At 41.1% G+C, this 18,909-nt stretch overlaps 1 protein-coding gene across 2 annotated transcripts; it reads right to left on the bottom strand.

Moving 5' to 3' along the window:
* Nucleotides 1-1,777: 1,777 nt before the first annotated feature.
* Nucleotides 1,778-16,918, bottom strand: LOC147757326 (uncharacterized). 2 transcript variants are annotated; one of them, XR_015320261.1, is made up of 2 exons: nt 16,357-16,918; nt 1,778-5,579 (listed from the first exon to the last, which is right to left on the bottom strand). XR_015320261.1 is itself a non-coding variant. In XM_086979047.1 (2 exons), the coding sequence occupies exons 1-2, from the start codon at nt 16,437-16,439 to the stop codon at nt 7,421-7,423; spliced, it is 456 nt and encodes a 151-aa protein (XP_086835173.1). In that variant the 5' UTR covers nt 16,440-16,918; the 3' UTR covers nt 7,095-7,420. The 2 variants fall into 2 exon arrangements, 1 of the variants encoding a protein (XP_086835173.1); XM_086979047.1 differs by lacking the exon at nt 1,778-5,579 and adding an exon at nt 7,095-7,793.
* Between the last annotated feature and the right edge of the window lie 1,991 nt (nt 16,919-18,909).

Raw genomic sequence — 18,909 nt, 5'->3', positions numbered from 1 at the left:
CAGCGACGGACTTTTCCGAGTAGTCACCTATTATCCGTTATTCCTAGTCTCTCAGTTTCGATTCTTAAAATGGCTGCACTGCCAATGATTCATTGCTTTGCAGAGTGCTTTCTTATCCAGTGTTTTTATAGATCTTCGATGGAGTCTGCCAGCGCTTTCGCTTTCGAGAAGCAAAACTCACTCCTCTTGTATCTTGAAAAGACAATAGAATATATAAACTCGCCATTTGTCGATATTACTCCATCAGATTATGCTTGTAGTCACTGAAAAACGTAATTATCTATCCGATTCTGTCTGCTAATGATGCGTAGTTACCCAGATTTTAAGCCCCGCTAAATAGCTTTAGATAGGTTGATGTACATTGTATGTATAGCGCAGTGTACTTCGTTTACGGTTCGAACGATACTGGATCAGCAATAAAACATACTATTACAAACTAGGCTTACTTTACTTATTACAAACTCGTTTCTAAACTGGTTCCGAAGTATATTGTTGTAAAAAGAAATACAGTTAAATGCACAGCTCAATGAATTATTAAGCGGAAAAGCTCACGGCTCAAATGGTGTACATGCAATATATACATATAGTAGAGCTTCGTATCTCCTTATGTATACGCTTTTAAATTCGAAATTGCGCTAACAAAGATGTGGCATGGATAGAAGCGATGGCCAGTTTTCCAAATTCGAAATTAATGTTAACTGTAAATGTATAATGGCATTTTGTCTTACTGCCTACGAGTGTAGTTTTCGAAAAAAAAAAACATAGGTTAGGTCGCTGCACTTGGATTTATGTACGTGCACACCAGATCAGCAAGTACCTAATTTAATTGAACGTTCGAAATGTCTATACCCGTAGTTATGATCTCTCAGATACTCGAAGACCGCGCCGCGATAGATCGTAGGCTGCATCGAACTGTTTTAAAGCTTCTCAGTCACTCTATTGTAGTTGGCTTGAGGCCACCGCATGGCTTCTGACAGCGACCATACGCAGAATGAGATCAATTGATTATTTCTGGAGAAATCCATCGAATTCCACAGATAATTAACTCGCTGTCCATAATGCCACGTGTCTGTCTTTAGTGTTAAATCTAAGTGTGACGAAATAAATTTCATTCCAAATTCTGCCGTAAATCCCCGGGACGAACAACTACATAGCCCGGATGTAAGCGCAATAATCCGACGTTTCCAGCGACGTTCGGTGACAACAGCAAAAGCTCCAGTCGCAGCAGCAGCGCCAACGGTAGCAGCTGGAGCGGCGGCAAACGAGAAAAATATTATTGAACCAGGGGGCATAATTATTGTTGAGTGGTTACGTCATCGGTTTTCTGTGCGATCGTTTATTCTTTGCTGCTTTTTTCGTCTGACCGATCGTCGTTCCGAAGAAACTGGCCGGGAAGGCGAGAAAAGATAGATGAAGAAGAGTTTCTGCTTATAGTGCTTGTGTGTATAGGTTTGCTAACAATTAATGATTATGGCGCTGTACAGCGGAAGGCTGAGTGGCAGGACATTGATCGACTGAATTCGCCGTTCCTGGCTGTCTAATAACTGTCTAGGTTTGGCGGAACATCAATCGGCAACTGTTATTACGTCACTGCATATATAATCGAGTATGATCTTTTTAACGCTATATGAAAGTCGCTTCAAATCGATCTGAAATACAAATGTAATCATTTTCTTTATTATATCTAAGATACACGCTTAAATAGCAAAGGTCGGGCGGAAATCGATCCGGAATTTACCGACCGAGTAGACCGATTCATAGATCTTTCGAAATTTAGCGCCCAACGGGTGGGATTATAATTCAAATAATGTGACAGTGTTAGCGGCAAATTCAAAAGTAGTTAAACGGCTCCATTTAATCAACGAAGCACCGAGGCAAACTAGGGAACGTTTTTACATACGGCAGAACTTGCTGTCTTACCTCGGGCTATTTCCGCCCATATAATATAAAATCACAGACACAAATCATTAGTGACAGCCATTCCTATTTTATTTGCATATTCATTAGAACTCATCGATTATTCTAACCATAGTAGTTATTTACATCTAAAATCTATATGTGATAAGTATGCTTGCAATGTGTCGGAACTTCTGTGAGACGCTGGAGGGACGAGTGCCTTTTTTTGTTAATTAGGAACGTATTTCTTGTACACTTGTGCATTATTACGATCGAATAATTTCCAACGTAGGAAATTCGCTAAAAAAAAAATCTCGCTACGTTACGTCACTTAAAAGTATCGCCAGGGTAAGCCCAATTTACATCAGTCTGTTTAAACTTCTCGGAGGTGTGCCAGAAGCTGCCATCAAGCACAATACATAAAACGAAGGTATATAGATAAGTTAGATGCGTATTACGTCCGTTTCCGTTAGCATACAAGCATCTAAATTGTAAACGAATTAGACACTAGAAATGACTCACAAATTTTGGCCAAAATTTAACCCGAATACATTTTCAAAAACGATTTAGAGCCCTAATGATTATCTGCAGCGGTCAGAACCGCCAGTCAATGACGGATCCCAGATTTTTGCGCTTGCCTATCTCACGACAGCCATAACAGGCTATTTACCTCGTGGCATAACATTCGACAGGTAATGATCATCCCATAGAATGCAACCAAATAGACTATAAGGCCCAAGGAGCATTAGGTCAAGTACTAGGCTCTTAATGCTATGACGACACATACGGCCGCGGCTACACTTAGGAGACGTGCCGAAAGCAAAAATGACGACATCAGTTTCTTAGATAACCTGTAACTTTTCGCTTTCTTGCCTATTGGCCTGCGTTGTCCTAGCTGAAATCCATTCCATTCCACGAAGATCCAAAAAAGAGGAACACTGTACAACCTCTGTCTTCTATCTTCTCGCTGTCCTAGTAGCAGACATGCACGTTTTCATTTAGTTTACATTGTGATTCATGTTCATGGCTAACTGTAACCTGAAATATCAAGTTGAACATGTTTCCTTAGAAGTAATAGTTCGTCTGAACTGATCCGAAAGTTTTTGAATCGAACAATTCAGTAAAACCCAATAAGACGAAAGGATGACGTCAATTTTATTTATGTGTATAAAGTATGTAAGCGGCTGTGATTAGCTGAAGCTTGTTGAAAAGGGGCACGTTTGAAATCTAACGTGTCCTATGGAGCTGAAAAAACTACATGAACCTACCTCGTTGTGACAATTTTTCCTGTTCGGTAAATTCACATAAATCATTTTTAATTCAAAAGTCGTTTGTTTCCAAGCAACAAACTCCGAAAGCCTACCATATCAATACATCAACGTAACGTATAATATAGGTAAGCCTATTTTGCTTATAGAATACGCTAATCTTATCGAGGAATAGCTGAGTAAAAATTGATAACACTTTCGTTCGTGCTTGACATAATTCAATCTTCTACAGCAGTAATTTTACACTTTTTGGTCAATTATTGTCTCATGTGATCATTTTTCGTAGGGCAATATCATTTATGTAAAAAAAAATCACCATCAGTAATACCAATAGGTCGTGAGGTAAAGGGAAAACTGAGCTTTTCGATGCGACCTTGGCCTGTCTATTTGCCGCCCCTTATTGCGGTGGCCATTTATAGCTGGCGATTCGTTTCTATTGCTTCGATATTCTTTCGGATCGCCGACGCCTTTGTTCGACAGCATCGGGCCATTGTAGCCGAGTTACAGAAGAGGGAGCGACGTAAGCAGTACTACAAATTGTTTAAGTATATATATATAAATAAAGAATATAATTGTTTAAGTACGTATTTGTAGTACCTTGTTGCTGATACGGTAAACGTTCTTCTAGCCTTAGTTGGAAGCCTCACATAAAAAAAGTAAGTTGCTTCTAAAACTGAGTATAAGTAAAAAGTCGAACTTTTTTTTTTCAAGTTATATGCTTATACTATACTAGCTATATGACCCTACGATGGCTTTTGCCCAAAGACCTAATAAATGAACATACCTAGTTTCACTATTAGCCCCTATTCATTTAGTGGAAACTACAAAACTCAATATCGCTGTACAACAGTGATAAAAAATAGTGCGAGCAGTCGTTTTACTAAGAAGATTGTTGTTACAACACGGTATTTTGTTACCGATCTTTGCACTCATCGAATGTATGTCTGTATCATACGTTTGCAATATGCCACACAGAATCTGTGGATCTCTTTGGGACCTTATTAATGTTTTTGCCCTTGTTTGTGTTAGGTGTAATGCTAAACAGATGCAGAACTACTTAAATTTACCCGTTTTCGACCGATCACAAAGAAACGGTAATTATAGGGGGTGACGGACGAAGTTTTACTTCGTCATTTTTGTAACATTACATAACATTTGTTATATTTTCCAAGAGTCCGGTTGGCCCGCACATGCACCAATAAGAAAACTGTGTAGGATTATCATCTTCCCTATGATAATCCTACACAGTAAGAAAAAAATACACACTCATGTGAATTTCGAGCTTAAAGTGGTGTTGTCATGGGGACCGACCCCCGAATACGCCACGATCAGGTAGTGAAGAATCATTCGTAGTGGCCAACAATTATTGCGGACTGAGCTCAAAAATCGAAATAGAAATTTAGTGAACGAAATATGCCAAAAAAAATCGAAGTTGTTTATCATGGCACTGCAAAGGACTTTCATTGTTCTGTACCTGAGCTACTTGTTTTATGCCCACATTTGCTGCGCTGGCCACAGCGGCTGCTATCGACAGGTGTAACTAATAGGGTCTCTGGTATTTCGGTCCACTCTAGTTACTGGGTAAGTCGAATTATACGATAACGTCAAGGTTACTTGTTTCCCTACGGCTTTTTAACAAAGGCTAAGTAGTTAACTTGTGTAGATGAAATATTTTAGAAAAATCCTGCTTCAAGATAGATTTGTCAAGAGATTTCCTAGACTCAAACGAAGTAGGATCAGAGTATCGGTAAAAGTAGTACACGACACGGAAGCACTTCTTTGAATTGTATAGCCTGTAGCACAAGTTCTTCTAACCTTACAGCTTATGCATATCGATATACTAAGCCTACCACAACTCTCAACTTCATGGGGGTGCTGTGACGCAAGTTGAAAACTTTCAGGCTTACAGGGAATGCACACTGATGCTGTTATATCATATAAGGGTCTGATGTAAATGTCTACATACTGTAAAGGTGGTGTATCAAATCCGCCCGGTTCTAGTGGCCCACAATTTTACACCTTCAAATTTACGCACTTGGGTCGTAGCCCCGCTCTCGGGAGAACAGGAATCAGCCAGAAAGGTTAAGCACTATTCTGCTGAGCGTTAACAGTTGAAGGTGCTAATCTTGCGTTGAAAAATATAGTACATCTCAGTGATGTTCGCGGCTATAATATATTGAATAATAATGTATTGCAATTGCTGGCTCGCGGAGTGTAGTAAAAGGGAGCAAATAGGATACGAGTTTACGGACGGGCGAAAATATTACTCAGTGAATAGCATTACATAATTCTCATTGTGACACGTATCGTTACCGATGTGACATCCAATAACTCTGCTGGTCTTCTACACGGAAACAGATTGGTGACTCAGAAGTGTCCAGCCTTCTGCCACTCCGACTAAGCCGATCTCCGATCCTGCAAGTTGCAGTTAACAAACCTTGCCATCTTTGCTTTCTAGAATATGTGAGAGTTACATCCAAAATACATTTTCTTTTTCTCACTTAATCTGTGTAAGCGGGTTCTGAGAAAAGATAGTTTATGACCCATATAAACAACTTTCGTGCTTCATAACAAGGAAAAACGGTCGTAGGCGGGAAATATAATAACAAGCAACATGGTAATACAATATTTCACAGGTGTCTTCTGAGAATCTCGCAGGCACGCAGTTTTTCTCACAGTCTACTTTTGCAGTTCAGATTAGTTAATATGGATCCTTTTTTGGTGTATTTTATTCAACAACAAACGAGGCGTCACTGAGATATAAACCTAAAGACCTAAATTGTCGTTTGTAAACAAATCGGCAACCGATTGTCAACTGCTTACCACAGAGATTTCTCTATTAAGAAATTAATATCATTCTTTATTAGTATGATTTTTAACTAGAAACCATTTCAATTTTTAAACAGTTATAAGTAATCATCTGCAAAGGGTAGCCATTAATATATGGGGCATTTTTACGATCCAGAGCTCTTTAAGATCATTTAATGTTATTGGTCAATGGTACATTAAATTATAGTTTGAATGAAGTGAGTATTACGATTATGTTATATATCTATGCCTACGTTTCATATGTTGGCACTAAATGTTGACTGTCAATGTTCACTAAACTACTTAAATATAAAGATATCCCTAAGAAGCAACTGTCAGCCAAATGATCAGACGGAGTTTTTTCGAACAGAAATTCATACTTCGACTTCGGTAATCTTCAGCAGACGACCGTAGTATAACACACATACATAACCTACTCTGTTATTTAACATCTTAAAAAGTGTACACCTTTTATGCCCGTTAACTAAGAACTTCAAGTCTGGGTAGATCCGAAACTATACTCGCCTGGGATTGGCTGCTGAAAGATAAAGAGTTCTTAAAACTGATGAAACCGTACGAATGAATTTTATAAGCCTTTCTCTTATAATCATAATAATAGAATTAGCAATGCTATTGTAAGTCATCATCTAGGTTCTACCGTCGTGGCCGCCACTTTTTGTTCATTGGCAACAACACTCTAATTGCTAATGGGAGCCAAGTTTATGTCTCCGTGTTTGCTTGCGTGCGCGTCTCTCGCTGTCTGACTATCTTCGTGGAGGCGAGAAACATTGGCTATATATGTTGAGTCCCGTGCGTGGCTCTACATGTCGTCGATGTTGTTAGCGTAGCTTCGGGCGACCGTTGCCTGCTCCGACCGCCGCCGTCCCTACCGCTCGTAGTATCGCTTCCGTTCATAAAATTTGTTTAATGTCCTTTTCCGTCTCGTTTTCGCCATGTAGTCTGCCTGTACCCTGCTCTGCCACTCGTACACCCACCCCTGTTATTGTTTCTTCACTCTATCCCACCAGAAGCTGAAAGCTCTAACTCAGCTCTCATTCATGTATGCCCCGCCGTATGTCTGCCTTACCCGCCCTCCCGCCCGCCCACCGTCTGCCAGTTGCCTCACCCTGCCCAATTCAGGCAGACGGCAGCGGTCGCGTTGCTAGGATCGTTAGAAAAATAAGGGGCGGAGAGGGACAGCGACAACTAGTGGCTATTGTAACTTCTCTCTTTCGACATGAGCTTAGCAACACACAACTACCGCTGTCGTTTTGTCCCCGCCCGACAACGGTCGGATGGCGATGGCCATCGCCTGGGTCTGGCCCCATTCGGGCCTCTTCCGTTGGTGATGCTCGTAAATGCTTTATGTGGGTTAAGTTGTTGGTGACGCAGAGGAAGCACCCAAGGCAGTGGAAGTAGCAGCGTCGATAGAGGCGCTGAGAGTCCAGCTAACGGATAGAGGAAAGTTTCTCTGCAGCGAATGTCTGTATATGGATAAGAAAGGGTGAGGGGACGTGAAGTGAAAGGCCTTTAAGCAGAGCGCATAGGGTTGGTGCTTGGAGTTGCCGAAAGGGGCCAAGGGGCATTTGGAGGTTCTGCGAGCCACAACCGCCCCTTCCGTGCACTTCGGAAGTCGAATCGCTAGCGGTAACCATAGCCCTCTCATCCGGACTGCAGATCTCTGTCGTGAACTGCGCTTGTGGACTCACTGGCGCAAGTTTTACTTTATGGCTGGCCAGAGGAGAGTCATGTTGGCTGACCAGTAACGGAATGCTAAAGCATGAAATCTTTCGTGTACTCCCTTCTCTAACCGATGCTGGGCTAGAGACGAAAATGACCAACAAACATCGTATACAATACACGTTTTATTAGAATAATTTCTCTATCTGTGTGCGTAGTTCAATGCAAGCACAATGATACCGTGCCCATACGGTATCGGTCTTAGTTTATCTAAGTAAGAATAAATGAGTATATATTTATCGACATATAAAGCTGTTCCAGTATAATACAAAATGGTTGCCTGCTATCTATCTGTCGGTGATAAATACCTGTGTAGGATATCATACTTCAATATATAACTAAAGCTCAGAAATGCTTTCAAGTATTCGATTTTTCAAATTTACCTCATAGTACAGTTATATTTGGTCGTTATCATCATTAACTTATTGTGGATACACAATGAAATTAACGAATACATTGGATACATGGGTCGGGACAAATTAAGTAATGAGCGACCATAGCGATCAACATAGCTTTGTTTGTTATTTCTCGTAGATCGTTGGAAGCGTTCGATACAAGCCTATAGATGTGTTATCAAGCCTATTCCAGGGCACCTTTGACTTGATGATCGGACGCTGGCCATCCGCTTATTCGGTGCATGAAGTCGGCACTCACACGGAGTTAGTGCAGTGTTAACAAGGGCAGTCCACGCGTTCACGGAATGAATTTTTTTTTTATTCTGTCTGGCATCGTGTATGTTTTCAGACGTGCACCGCGGGAAATGCTCGTGCTGTGAACGCTACGAGCCGAAATCATTTGTCATTGCTAGATGTTTTCTGTGTGATGTCTAACGTTTCGTATCTGAAGTTGTGAAAACCGGTATGGTGTTACTTCTAGAACACAGATATATATATTATGTGAAAATGGCAGAAATAAGATCTGTGCCGGCTACCTGCATATCGCTTGACTGGCGACCATACTGATCAGTATAACAGCCGATGCAGCACAACGACGGAGTAAATTCTGTACAAGTAGAGCATTTTTTCTTCATGCTAAACGAAGATGTTCGTTCAGAATTTTCATGCAACCATTCATGTTTACTGAAATCTTTGAACAATGCCCCGTTATTGTTCATCGATCTCAGTTTTCTCGGATCGTTTGCCCACGTTCGGCAAGCAAGTACTCACGAACGTTGACAATTAATTCACAATAGTAGAAACGATTTAGTATTTCATTATTTCGATATATCAGGACGGGATGTTATATGGATACAATATGTCATATACACAGGATATTTCAAAATCAGTCTGAAAGGTGTTTTTTTATTTACTTATATACAATCAATGTCGAAATTAAGTCATTAAGATTTACAAACACTTAATTCGATTTGGTGGCACATTTTTTCAGGGCCATTGGCTTTGAATCTGGCGTTGAAATGATCTTCTGGGGGTCGACTCATTTAGATCAAGTCAAAATCAGCTTTTGTATGACTTTGACAATGGGTAGGTTCTCCATCCTGCTGGAAATAAAATTTGCCATTTTCGCCGAAATACTTCCAAATAAAATGATATTATAAACGAAATGGCAAGGTAATTATGTATTAACAGTATTGTAATACTGATGTTGCACCGAAGAGTTCGTGCCGTTCACTATCAGGTAATATCAGTCTAGTAGACGTGTTTTTACTAGCCATCCGGTTCCAGTGATAAACATACACGTAGCAAAATATCGTTTATCGTAGAATATACATACCTACTTTGTGTCTTTTCAACGGAATTATGGACTAAATTACTTAGGATGGTCGTTTCCTTGCCTTCGACTTGCCACAGAGGGCGATGGTATATTGATAATTTGCTTTGTTTCTGTATTTCTGTACTGACAGAATTGGACCTTAGACTAGAATTGAGCTTATTTTCAGCTGGTACAATTGTATATTGTGACGCGTAAAATATTGACATTTTTCTAAAGCAACTGAAGGAATTATATATAATATGACATTCGTTTGACAAGAACAGTTCATGATTCTTTAGTCTTCAATATTAAATCCTGCTGAAATGTATCAGTGCTACATGTTTAGGGATTATAATCGTGGATCGAAAGATCATTTCTTATTAGGCGTAGGTCAAGGTTTGTATGTGGGTTTATCTGGGTTAGCTAGCAGTTTTATTCCCATTATTCATAACTACCTGTAATCCCAATAGTGCATGGAGAGAGGCCTAATGCAGGACTTTTCTGATGATAGTTATTGGTAGTCTCTTCAATAGGCCACATAAACGCCATTTCAACCATAGCCGCTGTCGAGAGACCATTTCGGATAGCGGTTCACCGGTATCAGCATACAGCGTTAACCGTCACGTTAACGTTAGATCTCCCTATTTGTTCGAGGATTCTTAGTGATGGTACATAAAACTGGCTCAATGCAGATGGAGTGCTCGCCGACGAGGGACCCAAAACAACTTTAAACACCCGGATTACAAGGTGCATATTTCCGCCTTAGTACCACCGACTACATTTCGACGATTGAACAGACCTGGTGCAATGGCAGCGGGTCCTACAACACAATACAGCTTATGCCTAGCTCGACCATGTCCTTAAACGAGACAATACTGCAGCTCATCCTCAATAAGAAGGGCAAGTGCGGCCAGTCAGTGCTGACTGGTACACTAGACCCGCACATACAGCTGATTTAACGTCACTGAGGAATCGCAAAGCGCGTAATCGCTCGACGGACGTAAGGGTAGCGGGTGGTCGGTTAACAGTCAAGGTATATTTAAAATTTATGCAGTCGTCCGCTTCTAACTTTACCACTCGAATGGGTCGAAACGGTCAAGTAAGTTCCGAACGTTGCCAGTGTATCATTGGCACTCTAAGCGCCATGAAATGAAAACTGCTGGCCGCACAAAGCCAGCAAAGTAATGCCAATGCAAGCATACGAATATACGTAGTATTTACTATTATAAACTATGAAGCAGCAGCGGCAGGGGTGGCGACGAGCGACACACCGTTGAATTCTAGGTTCGTAGCCAAGATCCCTTGGCAAGACCCTGAACAGGTTCCTATCTGTCTGACTAAGCCAAGCATAGGAAGCCCTGAAAAGGGAATTAAGTGAGCTAAACGAATAGATTATATACATTTGTGCTGTAAGCACGCTATAAGCGGTGTGCATGTAAAGAGTTCGTAGATCTTCACGTTGAGATTCGCTCGCTGTAGGCGGTTCCTTTGCACTAATACAGCTGCGGTCTGCCGTTCGCCTTGTATTATACAATATATTAGGTAACAGGCACCGCGACAAGGAACGAACAGGAGTGGACAAAGATAAGATAGCACTGCTGAAGGAATTACATGGCGGCCGGATCAAAGCTTGCAGGCCGGGAAAGAATGAAAGTAAGCTAGTGGCTATGGACCACAGATGCTGTAGGGCGTATCTAAATATGCCATGAATCTTGCCATCTTGGAATTGTGTGGCCTACAAAACAACAGCAGCAGCGTACAACCATGGGCCAATAGAACCCTTTAAGGGGGCTTCGCTGACAAGGCACATTTTCTGCCTCACTATGACTACAGCAACCTGTCTTATGTGGCGCTATGTAACGGTACTGGTTCATGTGGGATTAAGGTTGCCACATTAGAAACACAACAAATGAAGTGAGATAAAAGAGTGCGTTAGAGCGCGAAGGAGGGTAGACAAAGGTAAATCAGCGGCAATCGTGATCAGAAAGGAGATTAGGCAACAAAGCTGAGCAACCGGCTTATACGAAAAAAAATAAGCATAGAGCTCTATGGAGGTAAAGAGCAAATGAGTATAGATTTGGACAGTTGCTCCTGTTCAATCTAACGGAATTGTGCGTCGATGCTGATATAATTGCCCCTGAACTAGTCATAGTAGCGGGTTTCTACGAGCGCGAAGGAGACTTGCCCTGTTGGGCTACAGCTGTAACTGACTGAGCCGTGACACCCACAAACTGAGGAAATAAAACCCAGATTGACCTGATAATTGCCAATGAGGTCATGCTAGGTTTCATAGAATACGATCCACGCAGGCATCGGTTCGTGGTCCTATGAATTGTCATATGGACGTGAGCGAATGTAATGAACACGCCTATAATAAGGTTACGGGGGGTAAGAGCGCTTTATCAGACTTCAGAGGCATTGTATCACACAACTGATGTTCCTCTTGTTGCCAGGTACCGAACGCTGTACGGTGGAATAATTTCCGACATTTCAACTTTGCCTTATGTAGATGTTTAAATTACCTAGCTTTTTTAAGGCTATATTTTTACAAAAATTAACTGATACTAACACATAGATATTTGCATGTTGTTGAAATTTTGCCGCGATAACTTGGTTCTTAAGATAACATGTCTAACGATTCTCAAATTCATCGAAAGCCTTTGTGATAATACCTCAAACGAAATATAAAAAAGCCACATTCGAATACTAATATATTTATTGCAATGATAAACAAGATTTCTGTGGATGGATTGTGTAGATTTTATTTATTTCCAAACATACCATCTCAGTTAGCCCTGTTTTCACAGGAGGAAATCACGCACGAAACACAACGGCCTTGTATAAATTCAGAGGTCAGAGCAGAGTTCCAAATTTAAGATTCCGGTAGATAGCTTCTCTGTTGGCTAAATATGACTATTCGCTTACCAGCTTTCCTCTGTTTCTTAACTAGTAGTATTTGTACGTATTTGCTTTTACGCAACATACTTATTGTTATTCTGATACTCCCGCAAATGTACAGACTAAAAGCCGGATCCGCAAATGTACAGGCTAAAAGCCGGATGAAGACATTTCTTTAACCCGACGACCCATTTACGTACCAGTCAAGAAACTTTCCAGACTTTAATTACCAGATGAATTATGAAGGAAAGTTTATGAAAGAAGGACGCTACGTTGTGTCATATTATCCGGTTTGAGAGTAATTGATTTTCCCGTTCGGAACAATATGAGTATATGCCTCATACAGGTTCGATTGTTACTTTACTTTCATCTAAATTACGATAGTAGCGTTTTAGACGAAGTTTGTTCGTACTGGAAAAACTATAAGTTATACGTTAATCTCTTAAAAATCGAGCCAAAAGTAACACTGATTAGATGAGTCCGTCCATTTCCTTAATTAGCCAAAGAACGTCACGTGCTCGGTTTTACTGCAGCCACTAAGTAAACGATATCAAACTAATGTCTAGTAGAAACCTTTTTTAGACGTATGTATAGTAGCCTTCTAGAGACGTGCGGACTTAGACAGCAGATATTAGGTTGAGCGGAAGTCCTGCGACGGCTGCAAGGCTTGACGCAAGACCAGTATTAATAGTCAGACAAGGGATCAGAATAGTTCGAGAATCATCTCTATCGAAAACAGTGATCTCTGCTGATTTGGTAGCTGTCCACCCGGCGGCCAGCCTAGCCTCAACTAAACCCCAGCTCTATCCTGACATGCCCATCATGCCGTGTTGACAGACGAAGGTAGGGAATAGTTATGTGATAGCAATGTTCTGTCTCTGATGCTACTGCTAGTGTAGATAACGTTGCTTATATTTGCCTTCATCAATTGGACGTAGGGAATCGGAAGACGGAGGGGAAAACGAGAACGTTACATCGGCCAACATCAAATTCCGTCGTCATTAAAGAAAGTACCTGTACTGCACACACTTCCTCGTTACCGGTTACAGGCATCTGATTCTAGCACAAATTCACTTGTCCCTCTTTTATGCATGTAAGGAATAGTCCTATTCTTGTCCCGAAAAAGCTGGGAAATAGCGTCCTAGTTTGAAGAACACCTCACAAAATCGTTGCTGCGGAGCCCGCGTCTCTCTACACGAAACGATGTGCACCTATACATATCCAGTCTGGAACCTGGATCAAGTCACGCAAGGGAACACGTGTACACTACACTGTCAAAGTTCTAAGCGCCATATAATGCGTTTGCAATTGACTTAACCATAACCATCAACAATAAACATTTATGCGCTTAAAGCTATGAATCCTTTTGCTCGGCCTGCTGATAAGGCATCGGTAAGTGGATGATTAAGCCCATCTAAGGTTATCTACTAGTACGAAGCTTGGCACGAATCTTCTAAGGAATGGGTTTGTTACGGAAGGGTATTATTCAAGCGAAAGACCATTTCAAACGAAATGATTGTTTTGACGGTTGATAAGATAACACTTATATTATGATATAAATAATCATTCCATTAAGGGGTTGACTTCGTTTCGATTCTAGCGGTCGGTGAAATACAACATTAATGCAATTGGATTTTTTTTATTCTCTGTGTTAACGTATGCAGAATGATTCCGCTAACAATGTTGGATTTAGATGTAAAGACGCTTCATTGACCAGACATGAATGGGATAGAATGTACTTTTCGCTTTTCGAAGATAGGCCTATTAAGCAAATTGAATACAACAACGGCTAACGATTCGTACCTTTCCTTTTTCTAGATACTAATACATTCAAGCTTATACGGCGTATTTATAAAATATAAACGCGTATTTACAGTTTTAGAAACCAAACAATATATGATCAAGACGACAAAGCTGAATCAGCTGTTTTGTCTGCTATTATGGTTATTGCTGTTGTTGTCGTTATTATTGTCCATCGGGATAAATATAGCAGAAAAAAAACTACGGAACTCATTGGTGTCCTAAAATAATTCTTGTAGAGATGCAGGTGCCGATCAGTTTCAGCTTCTAGAAGACAGAACTATCTGATCAATGTTGTTCTTCATTATTCAGTTGCCGCTGACGCGTTTAAAACTTTAATCCGCATATTTAAGTGAGTAAGTGAAATTAAGCGTTACTTACTTTCGTAACTGCTGCTGGTATGATAACGGTGCGTCATCTTTTCATTAGTAAAACACAATTTTCTGGCTTTCCACTGAGTTCGCTAATATTCCGAATAGGAATAATCTGAACGCAAAAACAATAGCTTAGGTCTATGACGTAGGACAAAAATATCCGTTAGATTAATGCCAATAATGATATTATGAAATTTTGTGACATCTGTAAGCAAGAAATAATGCGGACTTCAATTGAAGGCGCAAAAAAAGTGTGCGCTAGCTTCTTAGATACTGGATGTGTGTCTGTGTAGCGATAGAAACTACGCGTCTTCCATTTTTGTGTTTCTTTTCATAGATTTATTCATTAGATACGTGAAAATAACAACCCAACACATAGATAGGAAGTGTATCATCTTCCATATATCATTTCACTCGAAGTTAAACTCTAATTTCACTCTAAAAACGAGATCACTTATTTGGATAAAATTTAGAAATTAAATCGAAATAAGTGATATCAGCATTCGGTAAAGCTGTTCGTGTATCGCACGGATTAAAATCTAGTGAAATAGTGTAACTGTTTAAAGCAGTCTTTTAGGAACCGCGTTCATCAGCGTTTGACTAGCCCGACGCAAATATTCTGCCGACGAAAATTATCGTCGTTTATCGAAATATACCGAAGAGGAACATCGTAGCGGTGTAATCCTCCTCAAGATGGGTCGGTCCTACGCTATTGTAGTTCAAGGCGCCCAAATTTAGGTCCACGCTGATTTCACACTGCGAAATCTTAGAAAGCTTCGATTTCAGCTGCAAACGCCACCTTAATATAAACCGAAACCATTTGGGTACTGAAGTCGTCCGCGGAGTAATATAAAACAAAGCTGCTTTCATAGCCGTGATTCGGAACCGGCAACGAGTTCTCATCTATGAGATGTACTATTTTTCGCCTAGAGGGGAGATCGCAACTTATCATAACAGTGATCAATTTGTGTGAGTTATTAATGATTATGCGCAATAAGCAATTATCAAAACCTTATGAAATATAGAAGACAATGCAAAAAAATATCAAACAGAAGTGCTATATGTTTACAACATACAGGTAAACACCTTTCACTAATGAATAAGGTAATAATTGCTCTGGGGCATTTTGCAGTTTGTCTGCTATGCAAGAACTAATTTGCCCCTGACGAGCTTCTGCTTGCTAGACTGGACACGCACGACGGGGCTAGTATGACTGGGGAAACAAGTGTCATGGCTGCATGACATATCACGATCGAGGGGCAGCAACAGCAGATATGAGATGAAGTTGGATAAATGAGGCGCTTGCGGTTAGACCCGTGAGACCACTTGGTGAGGCGAATTGGGTCAGGGTAAAAGCTTAGTCTCTTCTTCTGGTTCAACTATCGAGCGGCAGAGTAGTCGGGGGGGGGGGGGGGGGCATACGGGATGGCGTGGTAAATTTTATTGCACTTCCCGTTAGTTGTAAATTGTCAGGTGTAGTAAAACGACTAAGGAAATCATTTAAACGCACTTCGTTCAGTTACCTTCGAGATTACCCATCGGGTGGATTTGGAAGGTAGCTGGCTTCTTCACAGGCAACACCCTTTGAAGAAAAGGCATATGTAACAAACGAGCGAAACCGACAGCCAGTGGTTGTTCCGCGTGGCAAACTAAGGCAGCAATACGGAAATTTATGCAATGGAGCACAGGAAGTCTGCAGTTAGTGACAGGTATCGTGTGCCGATATGTATTACACGGTCGATCGAAAGTACGTGCCATGGCAAATCAATGGTATACTTTGAAAATCTCGTAACAAGCACACCTTTCAGTTGGCTGACTCGAAACCACAAGAACTGCATGAACTTCGAATATATAGAACTTACCGAAACGAAAGCGAAGATAGCATTCGAGCCATGGGTCTGGAGCAGACTGCCCAGAACGGACTGGACGGTCCATTCATACGCATTTTTGCCTGTCACTAGGGTCACACGGTTGGTCGTCAGCAGTTAGCGCCCCTGCCGCGTGCGAAGCAGATGTCCGTATGGGTACTTTTCCCTTACGGTAACAGCGGACTAGTCTCTAGAGCGTGAGAGCTTTCAGAGCCAAGTCTTGTGGGAGGGTAACTGGCGTTAGAATGACAAACGTCTAGCCGCCAGCTACAACGCGTCCACAACTTTCCCTATTTGACTTTGGTTTGCCGCGGACAATTTAAGCTTGGAAAGTGAAGGTAGAAGGCGGAAAAGGTCTGCGTGGTAGGAGAACGAAAGCAGCAAAATCATAGGTCGTACGAATTGAAATAGTAGGAACATAGCCATCGCTATGCTTTTGATTAACATGAAACGATTCGCCATTTTGGTAAGAGTCTACAGGAGCACCCTTTGAGACGTACGTGAGTTTACTATCGAACGATGCGTTTTAGATGTTCCCGACAACTCTAAGCAACTTTCCTACACAATACCCATTTTCGTTGTTTTAATTTTTTGCTGAATTTGGCAGAGAACACGAGATGTTGAACGAACAGTGACTAGATAAACTGAGCATAAAATAGCTAAAATTATCGAAATAATAATATTGTCCTGATGGCTCTGAGGAACTAGCCAATTGAAGCAACTAATTTTAGCGGATTCTTGTGTGTATAGGTTTTTATCCTACTAGAACAAATTGCCAAGGCACGAGTATATATATGTATCCATCATTTTAGTCATCCTAATTGCTTTAAGACATGTTTAGATCCGTTTAACATAAACACCGACTGGCACAAACTTCTGTTTTCAATAAAAAAGAAGTTTTTAAAATTAAACTATTTATCGCCACCATGAAATGCCTTCGTAAAGCGAAAAATAATGGTATGTTACTAAACAATGGCAATTAAATTGTGGTGCCAATCTCTTTGTCAGGATTTCTTAGTATTCTTAACACTAAATCTATCGATTTATATTCTCTTATATGCCTGTTCCTACAGTACCCATGGTAGTAAAAATTAAACTTTTACTATGAAATAAACGAAAATGCATGGTTGCAATATATACAAAAGACAATTTTTTCAACACCTATTTCCATATCGGTTATTATCAGTTATTATTAATATTATGTTTACGTTAATATCGCATTGATATCACTTATCTGAACGCTATTTATTCGAAATGTAAACTGTCCACGAAAAAATATACCTTTTTTTTACTTATATGCCCGGCGACATGAATGCGCTCTCTGCTCTGTAAATGTAAAGCCTATTTTCATTGAAACTTGACATGATGATCTTCTGATGAAAGAGACCAACGACACAACGGTTCTATATAGCGAACCTGTGTTTTGTCTATGATATTCGTGCGCTGGATGCAAGCTACTAATAACTGCGTGGCCTCAAGTACGTGACAGGATGTTCCCTAGTCCGCAGGCAGCTTGGACCAATTAACGCTAGACGCCATCAAAAGGCGATGCAACGTTCTTGCAACTGGCTGCTTCCATTGTCACCAAGGCTGAAAGGTTGTAACGTTCTACCTAACAGGCATAGATAGGGGCAAGCAGGGCCTCACTACCACAAGCTGTCCCGACGGCATGCAGCGTATGAGCTAAACTGTCCTTGCTAGCTGTGCTTTTCTCTGAGATTACACAAATAGAAAACCAAGTTAGATAGAGAGAACATCGTATTGCCCTTACTCAACGACTAGCAGGTGTAACTGCCGTCTTATCGCATGCGTCGATTACTTCAGTAACGGGGTGCTGAAGCAGCTGCCTGCTGGGAAAGGGCGACAAAGACACGGTAAAAGGTAGGCCGTCGGGGCTGGCCATTGAAGATGACACACCTGCACGCAGAATTTGCTGGTCGCTATAGCTTTAGTGCTGCCACTCATCGTCGAAAGGCGCCCGCTCGGGAAAAGCAACTTGGAGAATGGCTTCTGGTGGCATTGTACACAGCTTACGCTAACAGCTCTTGAACTTTGAGAGATGTCACGTAAACCTGCACAAGAACTTGGTCAGGGTACGTAATATCTTGCCTTGCCTAAATGTCTGGCACGTTCAGTTCAGATTCGCCGTCAGCCAACATTGTTGGCTGCCTTGCTCCGTAACTCCCTTGTCTCTAAACTGTCCGTTATTTAAATCTGCACCGTTTGCGCGCCTTAGCTTGGCTCGTCCATGTAGTTAGCAAGAATCTCTGCTTATTATCTAAGCAGTTGTGGCGGTTTGGCCGTCATCACCCATCACCTGGCGAGCTTTGCAGGATTAAACCCATCCTGAACGTTGGCGTGGCGTCCACTTAAGGACTATCCTATAGCGAACCAGTTATGGGATCGGCTTGTACAAAAAGCAGCACCTCGTGGCCAAGGTACCGAGAAATCATCTTTTGCTCGCTTGAAGTCAGAACACGCACACCTAAGACCTTCGTCTTAACTCTATATGTATCGAGTTTCTCTCTCTCTCGCCCTTTCTGATAT

The sequence above is a fragment of the Varroa destructor genome, unplaced genomic scaffold (genome assembly GCF_002443255.2).
Source record: "Varroa destructor unplaced genomic scaffold, Vdes_3.0 BEIS01000002.1, whole genome shotgun sequence".
Lineage (NCBI taxonomy): Eukaryota > Metazoa > Arthropoda > Arachnida > Mesostigmata > Varroidae > Varroa > Varroa destructor.
This window is presented reverse-complemented; position numbering and strand designations above follow the sequence as displayed.

Bases quoted from the DNA above. Each gene is read 5' to 3' on its own strand.
- LOC147757326 (XM_086979047.1), bottom strand. From the start codon at position 16,439: ATGCGTATGAATGGACCGTCCAGTCCGTTCTGGGCAGTCTGCTCCAGA. The intron at 7,794-16,356 runs GTAAGTTCTATA...TTTCGTCTCTAG, and splicing joins CTATCTTCGCTTTCGTTTCG to CCCAGCATCGGTTAGAGAAG.